Consider the following 22,146-nt stretch of genomic DNA (forward strand, 5'->3'; position numbering starts at 1 on the left):
ATAATGGAGTTAAATAATGTTTTGAAATGCTTCACTTCATCCAGTATGTTTACAAATGTGTGTGCATGGCATCTTGTGTTACTGTTGAACCAATTAATAATAGTTTTGGAGTCTCCAAAAATTTGAATATCTTTGCAATCATGGCTAAGTGCAAAATGTAATAAATGACGAAGAGTGATCAGTTCAACAAAATTATTCGTTCCTTCACCCAAACCCAGCTTGACTCTAAAAGAATGATGGTCAGTGAGATAAAGAAGGAAACCACCCCCACACCCATGTTGATTGGTTGCTCCGTCAAAAAAAGCCCATGGAGTGGAATGGTCGATCGGATCAGGAGCTAGAGGTCTGCGCGGTAGAGGCGGGGTATATTCTGGAAGTTCAAGGTAAGAGGATACCATTTTTGCTGTAATGCTCTGCCACTTGATCGCGCTGTCCTCAAATGTCATTTTGTTCCGTGCCAACCAAATCGCCCAACAGATAATCAATTTTGGGATTTGTATATTTTGCTTCCCGTGAATTTATTGTGTTAATGAACCTAGTTGTGCAATTAATCAATAGATCGATAATATATTAGGAATTAAGTGCTGGGTGCTAGGTTTGTAGGAAAATCTAACAAAATAATTCCTTTGCATGATGTAAAAGCATATATGGTAGTTGAGTTCGAGATGAAGGACATTGGCATGATGCATTACTTCTTAGATTTGCTGGTGTGGCAAAAAACTTGGGGAGATATTCCTATGGGTAGGTTAAGTATGCAATTGGGTCCTTAAGGGATTTTGGATGAAGTATTGCAAACCTATGGCCACACCCAGGTTGATGAAGCAAGCCTTACATGCTTCTAAGTTGATGAACTTAAAAGTCTTAAGATCAAAGAGTAGAAGTACAAAAAGTATGGAAATGGGTAGTTATTTAGAACCTTGTAGTAATGATTAAGACTCTTTTTCTTTAAGATATACTTGACCTTAGAACCTTATATTAGTGATTTCGACTCTTTATCTTTAAGATATACTTGACCTGGATCCACCAAATTACACCCTTGATAGGATGCCTTTGGGGCTTCATGCATTTCAATTGGTTATTGTAATTGTAATAGGGCCCTTTTGTCCTCGGTTCAATTATGATTCTGTGAGACCCTTAGATATTCTCTTCATGACTAAGACACACGCAAGTCCTATTCATACTATTTTAGACTATTTAGGGTTACATTCATTTTTGTTTAGGTAGGAGACATGGTGTATAAGTGGGTGTAGAGGTTTAAAGGTGTTGTTGGTTATATTCCAGATTCTTTGTAGGGCAAACTCATCGCGGTGAGTGCGGATGAAAAAAATTGTTTCATGTGGGTTCATATTATTAGCATGCCCCCCTTCCTCATAACATCTTCATTGTGGTTTGTTATTGCCCCCTCCTTCATTAAATTATGCTTTACACAATGATTATGGTGTAGATATTATGTAACCCAATATTTGATATATGTTGAGGTCATCATTCTAGGGGATTTCAATGCACAAATTGGGAATTAATAGATACTACTCCATGATAGATATAAGGATTTTCTACTTTCTGCTTTCATGAGATTGACCTAGCCTCAATTGACCTTCATATGATGTTAGATAACTTGTTGGGCCCTCTTTCAGTATATGATAGGCTCCTCATATATTCAAGTGAGTCTCATGAGCTCTTGATTCTCATATAAGTAGGCCAAGGTTACTAATTATGTGTTAGCCAACCAGAACCCACTTACATATATTTGCCAACTCCTAACCTTTGAAATTCAGTAGAGGGGAGACGTTAGGGAGGACATATTTATTCCTTTATTCAGGTTTAATATCGATTGCCTCCCCCCCTAATCAACTATTGTATAACTTCGCTTCATGTATTCAAAGTTCCCGAGCCGCGTAAAATTGATAGAATATGGGATCTTTAAGTTTTATTGGATTATATTTTAAAAATAAAAATAATTCAATATATCTTCACTATTACTAGCTAAAAGATGACTTTTTTAATTTCATGTGCCCTCCTTATGAAGTTGTTTTCCTTGATGGCGCTTCTTGAATTCGAATCATCTTGTACTTTAATTGCACATTCAAAGAGTTTCATACCTGCCCCTCCACCTTTTTCTTGTACCTAGATCAACAGTTTCTAATGTAATACTCGGGAGAGGCCTTTAAGGTTAGATCTCAAATTATCTACCACCCCACTCAACTATACACTACTTAGAGGATTGCCCCTAGATCTATCATATCCAAAAAGGTTGTTTGGCCCTTGGTAATGAGATTCATGCAAAGCTTTTCCATTAAGGGCTCAAGATAGTGTACACCAAATGAACAATTAACTCCCCTTAGTGAGTGCTCTACAATGGATGACCTCTTCTAGACAGAGAGATATCCCTTTGGCAAAATCCAATTGTTCCATCTATACAAAGATTCTTTCCTTAACCTTGGGTGGTAGGAGAGTTGCACATTTGACCTCAAGGGAGGACAAAGACCCCATTCCTTTGTTTGATGGTTGGCACTTGGAGCCTTGGGGCTCTCTTCCTTGTACTTTATTCGAGAGCATTGCGTTTCTTTTTGGTGTTGAGATATTTGAGCTTATGTCTTATCTCTTATTTCTTTTATAGGAGTGGCCTTCACTGGCTATATATTGCTACTTATGTATTGAGAAATCTTGTTGACTTACTTTTCATAATTTATTGGACATCAATAAACTTATCTGATCTTATCTTATCTTACTTGTTCCTATTGCCATCATCCTTTGTTTTGTTGTACTTGGCTAGTATCTATTAGCATGGCCTCTCCTCGTAGTTGTGGGTAGCTTCATCGTTGTGAACCACCATCACCTTTTGCTTGTTGCGGTCTTTCATGCCACCTTCTTGAATTGATACCCTTTGTGATCTGTCCTACATAATCCGTGTTGTGTTGCTGCATTGAGAGGGGTGATGTATTATCCTTTGTGGAAAATGATTCTTCGTATCCATGTTCATTAATGTTGAAAGCATTTGGTGGCACTTACCTTCTTGCAATTATTACCACCTTGCTAACAATGGTTCTCCTCCCTGGTTGGTATCAATGTTGATTTAGAATTGCAAAAGTTATGAGATGTGATGTATTTTTATAGTTTCTCAAAACAACAATGGTGGAATTATTTTATGCTAGATTAAATACATCCTTTTTTCAATCGCTTCTGGTTATTAAGAGCGTTAAAAAACTTGCAAACATTGGAGATATTTGTATGGATGGTTGCATCGTTGATAGATAGTGCTTCCTTTCTTGAGATGCCCCACAAATGACTTGTCACATTAATTCCAATTTCTAACCTTCGATGTAGAAAGTAGTTGCTTTTTGTCATATATAGCCCAAATAGTGTGGACATGATTGCATTACCAAAATTTCCCCCTCTATTAGGAGTTCATTGGCCTTCAAGGTTATGGAACTTTTTAGTGTAGATTTGGTTACTTCCTTGGATAGGTTGCCTAACTCCTCTTAGTTGGAGTCACACATTATATGGCCTAAATAAATGCAATATTGATGACTTCATGGTGGCATCTATAAGCCCCTTGCAGAGACAGACATGGTTTAAGGCCGACTCTTCTATTTTAGGGGTTTCCTAGGGGTGTGATCAACTCTCTTCTCACAACATTGCTTGTTTGGGCTACCTTCACCATGAGGGTTCTATGCTTTCACAAAGTTTTATTCATTATGAATCCACAGTCAATATATTATGCTATTTATTTACTTCATTTCTTTTATAGGGAGGAGATGCCCTAGGTACTCTCACTAGTGGGAGCATTGTGCATCTTGCAAACATTGCATATGCCACATGACAGTATTGTTATAGTAGTTCTAGCTTTGGACATGGAAAAGTTAGTTGCTTTCTCTTATATCCAACACGAATGTTGATTTATCCCCTCCAATAGAAATTCAATGAGCTTGAATGTTAGGAATGCTGTAGAGTGTAACTTTTGATTACTGTCTAATATAGCCCATTTGACTCTCAATCTAGGCCACTATTGTGATGACATTATGTAACCTAGTATTATAAAGTTTGCAGTAATATTTATTCGTCCCTCAGACTTTGAATATATTACTAGATGTTCCCACCCCTTTTATTGGGAGTTCATTGACCTTGAATGTGGGAGAGCTTTTGAGCATAAATCTTGGTTATCTCCTAGGATAGCCCCACCGATACTACTAAGCATAGCAATGCTGACATAAAAGTTCACAATGGTATTTGCAAGCCCCTCTTCAAACTCAAATAAAGGCTCAAGGCAACTCTTGTATTTTAGCTTTTGGCTGGTGATTTGTTTAACTCTCTTTTGTGGCATTGCTTATTTGGACTGCGCTCACCTTTAGGGATGTATTGATTTACAGAAGGTTTATCCATTATGGATCCACCTCTATTTTGTTATATTTACTTTATTTCTTATTTCTTCGGCTCCCATAACGAGCCCACATCTTGGTCCCCTCCCTTGTCCTCGACCATTTTATACAATGGTGCTTGAAAAACTCTCTTTCTCTTTCTCAACATCAAGATTCCAGTTTCTAGGATTCTCATTGTATCATTTTACTTCACCATCTCATATCCTTTTTAGCTAGATGATTAATTTATATTTCTTAGCTAGGTACCTAATTCTTCATATTTTTCTTTTAGTTTTGACCTGGGAGTTGCTTTCCCACTCCCATATTGTATCCCCACTGGTTACACTTTTTACTTCCATTGACCTACTTTTGTGGTTGTTTGGTGGAAATTAATAAAATTTTCTATCTTATCTATCTACTTTAGTGAGGAGATGCCTTGATCGCTTCTTATTTTTCTAATATTCTCATAGCAATTAACTGATTGAATTATCAGAGTGAAACATTTTCTTTAAACCAGACAAGTAGAGTAACATTAAATTAGGGGTGACAGGAGAACACCGTTCTGAAACAACTTTAGATACAAATACCCTGAGGTACTGAAGGGGACTTAACATAACGGTCACTGCTTAAGACCTAAGTTACCAGGATTCGGATACGGATATGGATATGGATTCAGATTTGGATCCGGATCTGGATCCGCCAATGTTTTGAAAAGTCAAGATCTGGATACGCGAAGGAAACGACAAGTACAAATAAGATAAATATATATTTATATTTTTTATAATTTTAAGAATTAAAATTATAAACTTTTTAATATATAGTTTATATATATTTGTAAAACGTAATATTTATATAAAATAATTAATATATTCCATTAATAAGCTTAGAATTAATATATTAATGTATTAAATAATAAGTGTTTATACAAATTAAATAGTTTATAATTAATGTAAAACATAATAATAACTATTATAAAAATAATTTTTATTATAAATTACCTATTATAAAAAAATATTTAATTATTATAAATTAAATTAAAGAACAAAACTATTGAGATTCATTTATAAAGTGAATTGAATTAGAAATTTAATAAGATAAAGTATCGGAGACCAAACACTTGGGAGTTGGGAATTTAAAAGATTTAATTATTATCAATTAAATTAAATTAAATAAAAAACTATTTAGATTCATTTATAAAGTGAATTGGATTAGAAATTTAATAAGATAAAGTAACAAACACCAAACACTTGGGAGCTGGGAATTTAAAATGCACGTAAATATATTTTGGAGTCGGGAATTTAAAATCCAGATCAATTGTTTTGTGGGCAAAATAAATTTACGTGGGACCTGGAGGCTAACAATCGCGTGACGCACATATGTTCCGACAGACATTTATCAATGTTAAATAATATGTTAAATGCCCATTTGAATAATCATTTGACGCACATATGTTCCGATAGACTTTTGTTACCCAACTGGTCCAACCAATGCACCTTTTTAGTTGTTTTGTACCATGTGCACTTTTCTCTCCCCTAAAGTGACTTTTAAACTAAGTTACCAGGATTCGGATACGGATACGGATACGGATACGGATACAGATCCGGATCCGCTAGTTTTTTGAAAATCTAAGATCCGGATACGGCAAGGATACGTCACGTACAATATATATATATATATATATATATATATATTTAAACTTTTAAAAAACACCTTAAAGCTAAAAAATCAAATACTCCATGAAACCATCAAACATTTTTAGTTTTTAGAACATTGAATGATAAAATCATAAATATGAAGATTAAAACATTGAAATGGTGCATCGTCCCTCATACAAAGTAACAAAAAGGTCCAAGGATAAATTATAATATATTTAAAGGTCAAATTATAATATATTAATATTATCCATAAACAATTAAAAATTAAATTGTAAATACATTAAAAAAAATTAAATTTAAATTTTAAATACATTTTAAAAATTTAAATAACATGATGGCTTAAAATTTTAAATAACATATATTAAATATTAATATAACTGTTATTATTATGTTATATAACATATATATATATAAATATTAAATAATAAATATACGAATATAATATATATAACTGTTATTAAACATTAATATATTAAACCTTAAACATTAAACAGTAAATAACATATATTAAATAATAAATATTAATATAACTGCTATTATAATGTTATATAACATATATATATAAATATTAAATAATAAATATACGAATATATCATATAACTGTTATATTAACATACAAATATATTATATAACTGTAATATTACAATATGAATATATTAATATAACCGTGCATATATTAACCCCGCACCCCGATATATAACTGTTATATTAACATACAAATATATTATATAACTGTAATATTACAATATGAATATATTAATATAACCGTGCATATATTAACCCCGTACCCCGCACTACGCTACGCTATATTATATATAACTGATAACAATAATTGAATAATGTATTAAAAATTTAATTCCCTGGTTAACGCTTAAACCGGCGGGATCCGTATCCTGTAAAGGCTAGCGGTTTCCAAAATCTGTGTATTTAAAAAATATGTATTTTCACCGTATTTTGGAGTATCCGTATCCGGATCCGGTTCAGATCCGTGGATCCGGCAATACTCCACCTGCCTGTGCCGGATCCGGTAACTTAGCTTTTAAAACATAAAAGTCACTTTATAAGCCATGTGACTTTAATAAATTAAAATACATGGTACATATATTATAAAAATGTGATTTTGTTCCAAGACATTAATAAACTCATAATGTCCCTAGACAAAAAGGATATTAAAGTGTCTCCTATAAATGCCTAGGAAACACTTCCTTGGTACTATTTTTTCTCAACACTCCCTCTTACCAAGGAAATTGTTTCGCACCACTCCATCTTTATCTTTGAAGTGGATAGGCTCACCCCTTGGTACCATCCTGTCAACCAATACTCTCCACTTTAATAACTTAAAATACATGGTATATATCTTATGAAAAGGTGATTTTGCTCCAAGACATTAATAAAATCATAATGTCCCTAGACAAAAAGGATATTAAGTGTCTCCCTAGGCCAAAAGGATAAATTCCTAGGAAACACTTTTTTGGTACTATTTTTTCTCAACACTTCCTCTTACCGAGAAGTTGTTTCCCACCACTCCATCTTTATCTTTGAAGTGTATATGCTCACCCTTTGGTACCATCCTGTCACACAATACTCTTGCCACATCACCACCCAACCTCTCTTGTGATCTGCTCTCCCTCATTGACTCGTGCTTCCTTCAAGGTACCATAAAGCCTTCTCGGCTTCCTCCTCCCTGGAGAATTTTCCCGAACAAATGTGGGGGCTTCATCTCCATCCCTTGACACCTATGGCCTTGATGAAGATGCCCTTGTGGCCTGTAGTGATCTTGTACTCAGAGTCCCTGCACTTTGAGATCCTGCACTCAAAGATCTACACTCTATGAACTTGTCACCCTAGAATCTAGTAATCCTCCTAACCCTTGTGAACGTATACTAGTGGACCTTGAAACTTGTAGTGCGCTTGCCTTTCCAGGAACTTGTTGCTTTACATGATCACCCTCCTCCTTCCCATGAACCTGCTGCTTTACACGATCACACTTTTGTGACCTCGTCAGGGTCTTGCAACGCTGAAACAAGAACTTGTAAAGTCTTACCTCACAGACACCAACCACTCTAGCAGATGCTATGCTAGATCCCATGAGATTCATCAACATCTGTCCATCCCAAAACACCACAACATATCTCTTGTCCTCAATATAGGAAACCGATATCAGGTTCCTCCTCAGCCCTGGTACATAGAGGACCTCTATCACATTCAGAGGTGGCAATGACCCCCTTTGAAAGGATACAGTCCCCACTCGAGCTGTTATGACCTTGGTGACATCTCCAAGCACCACCTCCAAGTCTATACTTTCTGTAAGACTCGTAAAGTGCTCCCTCACTCCGGTCATATGGCTAGATACTCCATTATCTATGATCCAGACACTCGTGGATATAGGACTAGTAGCTAAGTTCACGACCGACACAAACTCTGACTCAAATCTAAAGGCAAACTCCTCCACCTTAGCTGATGTTGCGACATCCTTCTTCTTCTTCCCCCCCTTCTCGGGACACTTAGAAGCATAGTGACCCATCTCCCCACAAGCAAAGCATCTCAGTTTGCTCATGTCCTTCTCGGACTTCTCTTCCTTCTTTTGCAGCTTGGCCACCCCACTTGTGGACCCCTGCTTTTTCTTGTTGCCCTTAGTCGCAAGGGCGACATTCTCCTCCTCATCTTTCCCACCACTTTGGCTGTCACTATTGGCACTCCTCCTGGTCTCTTCTTGGATGAGACCATCCCACAACTTCCTCCAGTCTGGAAAGTGCTCTTTGACAACAATGCCATGTATGAATCCATCCCATTGCTCGGTGAAACGATCTAGTGCGATCCTGATCAACTGGTCCTTAGGGATAGCCTCTCCCACTTTAGCCAACTCATCTCTCACCTGAGAGATCTTGGTGAGGTATGAGGTCACACTGTTGGTCTTGGTCATCTTGGTGTTTCTTAGCTTTTTCTTCAATACTATCCTCCTGTTCTCGTTGGAACTCTAGTGTAATGTGACCAAGGACTCCTACATATGGTAGGCAAATCTCGTCTTGGTCACATGAGGAAATAGGTGGTCTCTGATGGCATCGAGAATGATACTCTTTGCTATTACATGCTTTTTGTTGAACTCAGTCAACTGAACAGGATCTGTAGAAAGTTGCACATAACTCTCCAGAATGTCCCATACCTCCAACTCAAACAGAAGTGTCATCCTCTCCTTCCATAGGCTAAAGTGTTTTGCCCTTGCCAATCTATCCTCCACCCTTATACCAGTCGCCATGACTCTGACAACAAACAAAAAATTTCAAATCTCTCACAAATCTGTCACTAGGCAGCCTTTCTCCCTCTCAACCAACTGTCTTTTGGGTTTCTGAAGATGGTTTTAGGCTGGCCTTCAAACTATTTTAGCAGAAGGTGCTTGCTGCTCTGAAATATCAGCTGATGTTCCTCAAATCTGAAGACTCCTTTCTCAGCTCCAGAGCTTTCCAACCTATGATACCATGTAGAAAATTATGCAAGTGCTATAGCCCAACCCAGTTTCAAGTCCTTGCATGGTTTAATGCCCAAAACCCATCATAAACATGTAGCAGATATACAAATTAGTTTGCATTCAACAAGAAACATAAGGGCTATACTGTTTCTCCAATTAGCTGATATAGGAAATAAATGAGCAAGCACAGACCATAAATTTTACACACTTATTTTTAGTCAACTGACCTTGGAAAACCCACAAGGGGAAACCAGTCTTCAAGGAGGATTTTATTTGCTTGTTAAGAAATTTATTACAACAAAAATACAACAGAAATCCACCTTATCTCTTCCCTTGAAGAAGCTTCTCTGAGGTTTTCTTTCAACTAAATTCTGGAGTGATATTTTCAACTCACAGTCTGCTCTCCTGTAGCTGATATTTCAGCCTCTTCTCTACTCCTTCAATGCTGGAATTTAATCTCTGTACAGTGCACAGTTAACACTTCAAACTTGGGTATACACAGCTGAAAAATATGTCCCACTTTTCAGTTCCTTCTCCACTGAGAAATGTACCACCTGACAGTCACAGTTAGCCTGGAAACTCGGGCTTACTTTACAGTAACTGTACCCTCTTTTCAGTTCCTTCTCCACTGAGAAATGTACTACGTGATAGTCACAGTTAGCCTGGAAACTCGGGCTTACTTTACAGTAACTGTACCTTCTTTTCAGTTCCTTCTCCACTGAGAAATGTATCACTTGACAGTCACAGTTAGCCTGGAAACTCGGTCTTTCTTTACAGAAACTATACCCTCAGATAAATGTCAGTTTCCTCCCAGAAATACGTGCTGGAACCTCTCAGAACCTGGTCCAAAATTCACTGTAATCTGCTCAGAAACCTGGCTTGAAAATCTAGCTGTACAGGCCCGAAAAGATAGTAGGAACAGCCTCAGCCTCAACAACTATGCTGTTAGGCCCTGGGAATCACCTCAGTTTTAGGCCTGAACTCGACCTATACTCCTCCCAGAGTTTAGGCTTAAACTTGGCCTAAAAAACCACTCACAAAACCTACCTTACAACCACTGAAAAATTGCTTAAAAGCAAATACCCGAAATTTTTGGGATTCATCTTGGGATTTTGTGACACTGTATTGACTTCTGGAATTCGAGCTCCCTTCCTGGCTTAAATTCGGCTTTCAGGAGGTTCAAACTGCTGTGGTATTGTTCCTTGTTATATGCTGAGTCTCTTCCTTCAGACCTGCAACAAAAACCTCCCTCCTTGCTTCTACACGAGCTCTCCTTCCCTTCCTCTTACGCTCTCTCCTTGAGCTTCTCAATGTCACACACACATGAGAATCAATGAAGAATAAAATGTTTTCCTTTTACTTTTTGTCATTCATTTGTGAGATACCTAACCCTAGAGATCAAGGGCTGAGATTAAATCTCAGCACATGAGATCAATGGATGAGATCAAACCCCACTTGACCCCTTCCCTCATGTGGTTCCCTTCACTAAAAGTCTAAAACACTCCTAGGTACCTTTTTACTTGTTTTTTACCATGTGCACTTTTTCTCTCCTAAAGTGTCTTTTAAAACATAAAAGTCACTTTAATAATGTATAAAGTGCACTTTAGTACTTTTCACATAAAGTCACTTTATAACCCATGTGACTTTAATAAATTAAAATATATGGTACATATCTTATAAAAAATGTAATTTTTCTCTAAGACATTAATAAACTCATATTCCCTAGACAAAAAGGATATTAAAGTGTCTCCCTAGGCCAAAAGGATAAATGCTTCCGAAATACTTCTTTGGTACCGATTTTTCTCAACATTCTTCTGCTTTGAGGTTTTTAATTAATTACCTTCATTATTGTGAACATCACTGATGGAGTCCTAGGCATGGCTAACTTTTGCCATGATTAATTTGTCTTTGTTTCTCATCATCTGCTGATCTGTTATCATTTTATCACTTGCACCCAGTGCCACGGTTTTCATCTGCTTTGAGGTTGTTATTCATTACCTTAATAATTGTGAATGTCATCTATAAATGAAGGACAACGCATGTGTCCTCGGTGCTTGAGGCCACATTTACATCTTTCTGTTAGGTTTCATCACCATTGGATGTTCGGCCCTATTGCCAAAAATGTCTGATTAACAGTTGTCAGAAGATTGTGGTGCTAAACTTTTTATCTGTTTTTTGTGCAGATGAAATTTTCTTGTATAATGGGCCCTAGGCAGCAATTAGAATGATAACTGTTGGTCCTTGGATTTAGCACACATTGTTTTGTGCATCATTTGTCATATCCAGATGCTTGAAAATATAAATAAAGTTAAGGATATATCACAGTTGGTATTTTACAACCACGAAGCTGTTAGTAGTTACTAGTTATTGCTTTCGGATGTCTTCAGCATGGATAATGACCGACTTGGATATATCAGATCTTATCATAATTTTGCAGGTGGTTGTTATGAGTTTATAGAATATTTGCGCACTATTATATTGTACTTCTCCCACCCCTTCCTTTTTCTGACCACATTATTATTGTGTATTAAATGTGAATTACACATCAATCTTCAAAACACTTTCGTATATCATATGTTGTTTATAATATTTTTGACACGAATGTGGGAGGAAAGATATAAGTATTGATTTATAATAATACCAATGTTGCAGGGATGTGATGGAAGTCAGGCAGGCAGAATGCAAAGCCTGGGCACAGGTCGAAATGCTAAAGTCTGCTCTGGATGAACACAGTTTAGAGTTGCGAGTGAAAGCAGCCAATGAAGCAGAAGCAGCCTGCCAACAGAGACTTGCAGCTGCTGAGGCTGAGATGGCATGCTGGAGACAGAGGCTTGATGCTTCAGAGAGGTAGCGTCTCTTACCCAAGAGTGCTATATCCTTCCATGATCAGTTGTAAATTTATGCTTTAAAAGTGACCATTGGTTAGAGTATGTAATTCACAACTCTTTATGGGTAGTGTTTGGTAGTTGAGAGCATTGAACTGCTTCAAATTTATAAGTAAGACTCAATTGTTTTTGTTCTTGTTTTTTTTTTAATCAGGCTAGCAGTGTAATCCCCAAACTACTTCAGTCTCCTTTCTAATCTTCTCAGAAAGAAAAAGTTATGCACTTGCCAAATTTTTTGTCTCCTGAAATCGCTTGCTTCTTTTGTCGTCCATAATTTTGCTTTGAAATACTGGCATGACTGGGGTGTTACCTTATATATCCTATATTTAGCTGTTGAAAAACTTAACTTAGTGTGTGCAGTCTTACTGAATTTTCTATGTTGAATATTACCAATTAGAAGGTACGGAGTCTTTTTAAATTACCCCTACTGTTTTTTAATATCTGGCTTCATGCAGGGATGCATTTGAACTCACTGAAGCACTGAAAGCTAAAAATGAAGAAGGAGAGGCTTATATTTCTGAGATTGAGGTTTGCTTTCTTATATTAAATATTTCTAAGATTGAGGTTTGCTTTCTTATATTTGAAATCAAATCGGGATAAAAAGTAAAAACATGAAAGTTGGAACAGTAATTTTTGCATTCTGTGATATTCTGACAGACTATTGGCCAAGCCTATGAAGACATGCAGACCCAGAATCAACGTTTGCTCCAACAGGTTACAGAGCGAGATGAATACAATATCAAGGTATGTAAAGGAGAGTTTGTCTTCATCGGTGTATATTGGATTGTATAAGCATTGACACAATTAATATGTAGGTGTGCCTATTTTCTGAGATTTTGTATTTGAAATCTAAGGATTATGGCAGAGACCTCTGATGTCTTTTTATTTCGATGCATCTATAATATGCGGTTCATATCACTGAGGATTCCTGTTTGAAAGAATTCTTGTGGACCGTGTCAGGGGTAGAGAAAAGTTATCAATGGATTCTGAAATCATTGTACTTTTCTATCACAATATGCCTTCTTTATGGAGTGGAATAGACCCCCCACAGAATTAACTTCAATTGACTGAGTATTCTCATTCATTTTAATTTGGAAGGGCTCTTCAAGTCTAGGTATTTTGAAAGGTGGGAGTATTGTCCACATTAAGGTCTACATTTACAGCAGTGGCAATCATGTGAAATCATAGTCATTGACCAGTAAGTATACCCAAAAGATGATGGTGTTGTCTTTATGTTGCCGGAGAAATTATAAGAAAATAAGAAACGGTGATGAATCCTGAACCTAGCAAGCAGCAATCAAATAACCTTCTCCAGAGCAACAGACCAAACTCCAAACAAACACTCTGCCTTCAAATGGCACTGTCTTTTTTATTTTTCTAATGAACAGCAGGTATATGCAAAAGATGATGGTTCTGTCTTCGTGTTGCTGGAGAAATTATAAGAAAATAAGAGACGGGGATGAATCTCCAACCTAGCAAGTAGCAATCAAATAACCTTTTCCAAAGCAACAAACTGAACTTCAAACAGACATTCTGCCTTCAAACGGCGATGTCTTTGTCTGTAAAAGTTGTCATCCAGATCAACACACTTTTTACCTCCAGAGTCCAAACTACACTAGTTTATACCACCAAGCAACATTGTGTTAGCTCCAATCAACACTTACCTCAGCTCTAGACAATGGCATCTTGGCTGGAAATTATGCAATATTGAATTCAAATGGTGGGAGGGGGTTTTCCAAACAATAGTATCTTAGCTCCACACAACAATCTCACAACATATGAAAAAGAATTGGTTTTGGGGAAGCTTATTTTATAGAAAACATGCAGGTTATTTATTTATTTGCTTTTTTATTAGAACTTGTGCTATTGGGGTCACAGTGTGTACGTTGTGCCAAAGCAACGTTGTGTTAGCCCCTTCTGGGGCTTGTTAAGCATGAGGATTCCTTCTTAGATGTCGTTGGATTGTACCCTATTTTGGCAAGAGAATTGATAGGGTTCATTTGGGATGTGTTTGATGCCTGCTAGGGCAACCCTTTCATTGTGCGGATGTCGCCAATCCATACCTTTGTCCTTGATGACGAGGGATCCCAGGGGGTGAACTCCCAAGATACAGGAACTGTCGTCGTATAATTATATGGTTATTCTATAATTTTTTTTTTTTTTTACCTTTGGATGATGTGTATGCTTAGATAGATGGTCTTGGTACCGATATTGTTGTGTAGTTCCTCCTTCACATATACCACCCGAAACCATTTACAGATTCAAGAACAATTCAACAATAGTGGGGGCTTTTAGGGCAGAGAATTTGACAACCTTCTCAATCAGGATAGTGAATGTTGGAATGAATTCCCAAAAAATAACTAATTTGTATCAATATCAATGAAAGACAAAATGACTTTTATACAAAATAGAGTTGATGCACATATATTCTTATGTGAATATTGGATAAATGTGGTAGAAATGAGTTTATCATTCGTAGCCTAAGATACCTACTGAATTTTAAGAATGATTGGATACAACATAAAAGTTTTCATGGTTAGACAATATCAACTTTTGAGTATGTATGTTTTCACAACTGTGTAGATGGTTTTGAAGTGTTCGACGTTTCAAGTGGACACTTCACCCATCATCAGGAACAAATAAAGTTAAGGAATTAGAAAAGAGTATTAGAAATTAGGTTTAAAGGGAAAACTCATGAAATAACCACTGTGAAAATTAACTAAATAAATGCTAATTATAATAAAGATTGAATTTTTTAACTAATTAGTGGTTGGGAGAACGGGAAGGCTAATTAAATATAATTTAATAGTGAAAATCATGAAAGAATTTTAGCCACTTTTCATAGAGGAGTTATGATATATGAAAGGGAGGGATTAACATGAAGGAAACAAGGTAAATATACTATATTAGATTATGAAGGAAACAAGGTAAAAAGACTATATTAGATTATGAAGAAAACAAGGTAAAAAGACCATATTAGATTATGAAGGAAACAAGGTATATATATTATTTTTAATCTAGTAAAATAAAAAGTTAATTAGAGAAAGGCAAGAGACAAGAGTCGTAATGATCAAGACATTGAATGATGGTCTTCTAAATCTGGTTGAGTTTGAAACCATCCGCACAATTGAAATTATTTGGGTGTTTTTCAATTTTCAATGCTTCTTGAATGATACGAGAGGAGTTATGTGGTGCTAAGGCAAGAGTTTTGGTTTGGCCAAAGCAAATTAGGTGATTAGATTTATAGTGGTGTTCAATAACTCACTTAGCGACGTGATTATGGGTTGTGTCAGGAATATGCTCTTTGAGATGGGCTTTGAGGGATCTACCAGTTCGGCTTATGTAAGATTTGACACAAGAGCAACACATTTGGTAAATCCTTAGGCCAAGCATAGGGTCAGATATCATAACTCCTCTATGAAAAGCGATTTAAATTCTATTAGGATTCTGAATTCTCACTATTAATTTACTTTTAACTAGCCTTCCCATTCTCCCAACTACTAGTTAGTTAAAAAATTTCAATATTTACTTTATTATTCACAACAACTACTTCAATTTTCAAATGACTGTTTTGAGACTTTTTCTCTTTAAATCCAAATTTCAACACTCGTGTCTAATTCCTTAGCTTTATTTGTCCCAAATGATGCGTGGGGTGTCCACTTGAAATGATGAGTGGTTTTTGTTCTTTGAGAGGTTTCTATTGCAACTCCAATTTTGATCCAATCATATAATTTTCGAAATGTAGTAAAGCATTAATAGTTCACTTGACCTTTGTTTGTGTATTCTATTAGTGAGGTAATGTTATGGGAGGTATTAATGAGGTCAACAAGCATATGCCTTTAGTTTGCTTATTTAGAAATTTTCAACACTCATGTTCTTATAGGGTAAAAAATGATATTTAGTCAAAATAAAGGAAACATGTGGAGAGGAGATTGGATGAGATCTAGAAGGGAAGTATTTATTCAATTTGTAAGGGGGTTAGCTGTTTGTTTGGAGTGGATGTTTGATGAATTGAGTCTTGGATGGTTTTTATGTCATTGGCTTTATATCTCGATTGTGTGCATTATCTAATATGCTATACTTAAATTTATTTTATATATCTATGTATCTCTTGTTTACACCATAATGTTTTTTTATCTCTCTGCCTACAAGTTGTGATTAAACTAAGCTTCTATATATTGGATATTGACATTGTTGTATATTATTACATTCTCTTTGGTTTTATAGAAATTGATGAGGGAGCATCTTTTATTTTATACATGATGACCATTGTGATTTTTTTTTTTGTCAAGGCTTCCATGACTTGTTCCTAGCATCAAATGCAAGCAAACGTTAAAACCTAGGCCAATCTAAGCATAATGACCAATGAGATATCCTTTTTGTTGAAATCTCTGAGAGTTGTACCTAACGTTAAGTGCTTGAGAGCTCATTCATGTCAAGGATAGAACCTGGATCATTTGCTTGATAAGTGCTCCTATTTACCATTAGATCGTAAATTGATGGACTTTTGGAGACATTTACTATCTTGAAGGTTTTGTTAATGTAGAATATATTATGATCTAGAGAATTTTGTATTCATGTTGACAAAAACAAAGGATGCTTGATGACGATCTGTAGAACTACTTTGTTGATTATGATGCTTGAAAGTGATGACCAATTTTATGATTAAAATGGCTTATGGGAGACATGTACACATCAACAATACAATGCGGCTACCTATTAAACGGTATAGGTTTATGGATTATTTTGTGTTTCCTATGGCATGTTTTATGTGGATTGATGGCAAGTAAATCGATATAATCCTTGATGACTTAAAATAGCTAATAAGGAAATTATTCCATTGTGATGGTTGGTGATGGCATTATTAGTAATAATATAACCTAATGATATCTCCCAGATATATATGTGAGGGAACATATGGTGCATCACCACAACTTCCTTGCCCCCTTGCCCCAAAGATTGTTAGGCCATGAGGGTGATATTGAGCATTGGTCCCAATGTTGGATATTCCTAGAGATGTAGGGCCAAATGCTAAGGTTTGCCTGGCATTGGTTGTGGTCCTCAACATTTGCTTTGTGTTTTAGACAAACCACCATGCTAAAAGGAAATTATTTTTGTTGATGTTTGTAGCTTGGGTAATTAGTTCTGTATCGGGCTAAGTGTTTAGGCGTGCAAAAGTCGCCCAATCTCTCCTTAGGACACTTGCTGAAGTATTAAGTTGCTATTGTAACTTAGCATAAGTCTAACTTATGAAAAGCACACAATTAATTATGTTGGCTATTGAGCTAAAGAAACTTAGGAAATAGTGAAGTATTTATTTTAGTGATTATGTTTTAATCTTAAATGTTGATCTTAGGTGAAGTGAGATCTTACCTCAATTATTAATTACTTTGGAGATTAGGGTTAGGGATTTAACTCAATGTAAAGCTATCAAAGTAAGTTTAAGGAGAGGAGGAAGACACACCATACAACAACGCACACCATTGAAAGAGGGATTTTCTTAAGTGAGGAGTGAGATTCAAGTGTGTCAGGGGCGAGAAAGGTGCAAGGGTATAACATAGGAGATCTGGATCAACCAAGGAGACCAAGGATAGATCTAGGGCTTGATAAGCTAGATCAAATTTAGGATATGTTGTAACTACAAATTTCTCAATTGGGACATTTTCCCAAGACGAGAGCCCAAGTAGGTTTTGGTTTAGATTTAATGAAAAACTTATTTGATTGGGTGAAATTTGTATGTGTCACATGTGATTGAGATTGGTTGTTAATATTTTGCTTCCAGTGAATAATTGTGTTAAGAACCTAGTTGTGCATTTATTTAGTAGGTCTATGATAAATCTGCTAGGAACTAATTGTTGGGTGCTAGTTGCAGGAAATTAACATGTTATCAAAGTGTAAAACTTGTGAACCAATCTATGAATCACCAGGTGGGCCAGGGTTGTATAGGCGTTTCAAAAGGGCTAAGTTTTTCCACAATCGTATGTAGTGTAAAAGGGGAAATTTTGTCCCAGAATCTCTTTAGTAACTAGGGTTTCAAATAAAATTTCTCCCTTATACAAGCAATTTAATTCAATGCGTATGGTTTAATTTTCAATAAACATAATTGACTTTCAATTATGAAATAACCCAATAGTCTAATCCAACAATTCCACCAACCAGTGTAATAGATTTAGTTCCAACCAATCTAAGCAAATTCAACAGTAAAACACAGGTTTGAATTTATATGCAAATGTTAAAACAATCTACAAGTTCTATTAATAAAATACCCTAGTAATCTTGGATCTGTTACAATTAGAATCTTTGTAATGTTGATTTGGGGTAGCATCGGATGTGCTCTAGCCACGAAATTTGGTGGAAAGGTTGGGGCACATAAGATCTCCAATACCCAGAAAGGGTTTGGGCAGATTCTAAACAGATTAGGAGATATTAAAATAATTAATATTTTTAATGGAGTCCCTAAGTCTAAACTTAGGGAAAATAAAATATTAATGTGTATTAATATGAATCTGTGTTAGAATGGTCCAAAAGACATGGATCAAGCCAGATCTAATCTTAGCCGTTGATTAAGGACTTAATCTCGACTGTTGAGATGTCAACAAAAAAAGTATAAGGGGAGGCTTGAGGGGCACTTGGAGAACACTCAGGGAGACCGGTCAGTTCAATTTTTGAGAAATTTCTGGAGTGGGTTTGCTGAGGAATTGAACCAGTGGTTTGGAGAGCAGTTAGGAGGCACCAAGTACGGAACAAAGATACAAGAGATCAACACAGAAGAGGCAGACGCAGAGCCATAGGAAGCCACGCAGAGGCAACAGAGACTGTGCAGAGCTAGAAGGGTCTGCGTCATCCACGCAGAGGTTGCAGGAGTGACGCAGAGGCCCAGAGAGATTGCGAAGAGCCTCAGCAGGCTGACACAGAGGGTTTCAAGTTGTAGCAGAGGTCAGTAGGGCCTACGCTGGATTTATAAAAGTGCTGGAAGTTTGTCTATCTGTGGGTAAGCCAGTTTGGCACCCTGCTGTACAAGAAAATCACTAAATAATAAAATCCTCCCTTGCTGCACCCGTTTTCCCACATTGGGTTTTTCCGGGGACATTAGTCCAAAATAGCTGTGTCAATGTGTGCATATGTTTGTTTCTGTATTACGGTGTGATATTTGCAGCAATATTTATTTTAATGTTTGTTGAAGTAATTTCATGAATAACTTATGATGAAATAAGTAGGAAAAGTAAATTAGTTGCTGTAGTGCTAGAATTTTCCCATGGTATCAGAGCAAGTAATTAGAGGTAGAAAGGGAAAATCAGTTATGGGTTGAGACCACGATGCATAGGCATCTACCTCAGGGGACTCATGCAGATTTTTAGAAGATTGCACAAGAGAGAGATTTTGATTTCTCTATGTTGGCTTCTAGGTTGGAAAAAAAAGTGGCGTGCATGACTAGTGCTGCATCATCAGAAGTATGGTATATAGACAATGGAGCCTCGTGGCATATGATGGGAATCAGGGAGTGTTTCTCATAATATTGAGAAGAGAAGATGAACTTTCAGATCCCCATGGGGAACAAGGCAAAGTGTACTCTAGTAGGAAAGGGTACCATAGTTTTTCAGACATAATCGGGAGAGCGGTTCCGTGCCACAAATGTGCTGCATGTGCCAGGATTGGGATAAACTTACTTTCTGTGTCACAAATTCAAGGCAATGGCTATGATGTCTACTTCATCAAGGGAAAGGTATATGTCAAACACCCGAGCTGGAAAAGGAAAGTGCAGATCGGGATCAAAAGTAATCGGTTGTACAAAGTACAACTAGAATCTTCAATGGCACTAATAGGTAGTCATGGGGACAAAGACTTGAATGAACTATGGCACAGGAGGATGGGTCACTTGCACCATGGAGCTCTGAGAATTCTCAGGAGCACTGTAACAGGGGTTTTGGATCTGAGTACGGAACGAGATGATGTATGCAGGGGATGTGCTCTAGGAAGGTATGCCAAGGCAGCATTTCCTAGGAGCAACCACAAGGGCAAGAGTGTACTAGGATTGATACACGGATATTTGTGGACCTATGTCCGTCAAAGCTCTCAGCGATGCCAAGTATTTCCTTACCTTCATTGATGACCACTCGAGGAAAATTTGGATCTATTTTCTGAAAACCAAGGATGAGGTTTTCTGTTGATTCAAGGAGTTCAAGGCTCTAGTGGAGAATTTGACAGGTAAGAAAATAAAAGTCTTGCACTCAGATAATGGTGGAGAATATGTCGATAAGGACTTACTGGTTATTGCGCTAAGGAGGGCATTAGAAGAGAGTGGACAACTCCCTACAGTCCGGAGCAGAATGGGGTGGCAGAAAGGAAAAACAGGACTATTGTAGAAGCAACTAGGGCCATGCTGTATGATCAGGATATGCAAAAATTCCTGTGGGCAGAGGCATGCAACACAGTTGTCTACATTCAGAATAGGACTCCTCATTGGGCATTGGGCAAGATTACTCCAGAGAAAGTCTTCACTGTGAAGACATCTGAAGTCTGTCATTTCAGGATATTTGGGAGTTTGGCATATTGTCGCATACCTGAAGAAAAGAGGAAGACACTGGATCAGAGTATAGAAAAGGGGTATCTGGTAGGATATAGTGAGAATGCTAAGGCATACAGGATCTATCTTCCAGGGAGCAAGAAGGTAGTAGTACGACAAGATGTAAAGTTCATGGACGACGGGGCTTTCAAAAGATCTCACAGAATGCCTTCCAAGGAGCAGTCGAAAGAGGATGCGTTGGTCATGCCTCGTCAACCAACGAAAGTGAAGAATCCTTCCTCAGATCAGGAAGATCCTAAGGATGAGGAAGAGGAGCGTATGAAAGCACCTATTGGCAGAGAAAGAACCAGCAGGGAACTTCGTTAGATTCTCTGTGATGCAGAGAACTTCATTGGAGAGCCAAGGAACAGTAAAAGGGAGCGAAAACAGCTAGAGAGGTATCAGGCGTTAATAGCTCAGGATGGAGAGCCTGCCAACTTCAAGGAGGCAACTCAGCATCAGGTCTGGCTAGATGTGATGGTGGAGGAGTATAACTCCATAATGGTAAACGATGTTTGGGAGGTGGTGTCAAGGCCTCAAGACAGATCTGTGGTAGGTTCAAGATGGATCTACAAGATCAAATACGTTGCGGACGGTAGTATTGAAAAATATAAGGCCAGGTTTGTGGCTAAGGGGTATGCTCAAAAGGAAGGGATTGACTATGAGGAAACCTTTGCCCCAGTAGCCAGGTATACATATATTAGGATCGTGATATCTCTTGCAGCCTAGATGGGATGGGAGATCCATCAGATGGATGTCAAGACGACATTTTTGAATGGGGTAATAGAAGAAGTATACATTGAACAACCAGAGGGCTTTGAAACTCATGAGAAGAAGTCTCATGTATGTAGATTGAAGAAAGCCTTGTATGGACTAAAGTAGGCACCAAGAGTGTGGTATGGTCGAATAGATGGCTACTTGTAGAAGATGGGGTTTGTCTAGAGTGACACAGATCCAAATCTCTACTATCTGGGCGTAGAGAGCGAGCCACTTATCTTAGTATTATATGTGGATGATCTCTTCTTGACAGGATCATCCAGACTCATTGGAGACTACAAGAAGAATCTAGCCATAGAGTTCGATATGAAGGATTTGGGATGAATACACTATTTCCTAGGGTTTGAAGTTTGGCAGCAGAAAGGAGAAATTTTCCTTGGGCAAGGAAGGTATGCTACAGAAATCTTGAAAAGGTTCAGGATGGGACACTGTAGACCTATGGCTA

At 37.1% G+C, this 22,146-nt stretch overlaps 1 protein-coding gene across 1 annotated transcript in view; it reads left to right on the plus strand.

Moving 5' to 3' along the window:
* The window catches only part of LOC149252749 (E3 ubiquitin-protein ligase BRE1-like 2), an 88,410-nt gene that overhangs the window by 46,174 nt on the left and 20,090 nt on the right, over nt 1–22,146 (plus strand). The window contains exons 13-15 of the mRNA XM_089459790.1: nt 12,129–12,323; nt 12,817–12,889; nt 13,019–13,105. Coding sequence (XP_089315916.1) covers nt 12,129–12,323; nt 12,817–12,889; nt 13,019–13,105 — 355 coding nt within the window. The remainder of the gene's footprint in view (nt 1–12,128; nt 12,324–12,816; nt 12,890–13,018; nt 13,106–22,146) is intronic.

Source organism: Pinus tabuliformis, chromosome 7 (assembly GCF_031772625.1).
Source record: "Pinus tabuliformis cultivar Carrire ecotype Pingquan chromosome 7, CPIR1, whole genome shotgun sequence".
NCBI classification, from domain to species: Eukaryota; Viridiplantae; Streptophyta; class Pinopsida; order Pinales; family Pinaceae; genus Pinus; species Pinus tabuliformis.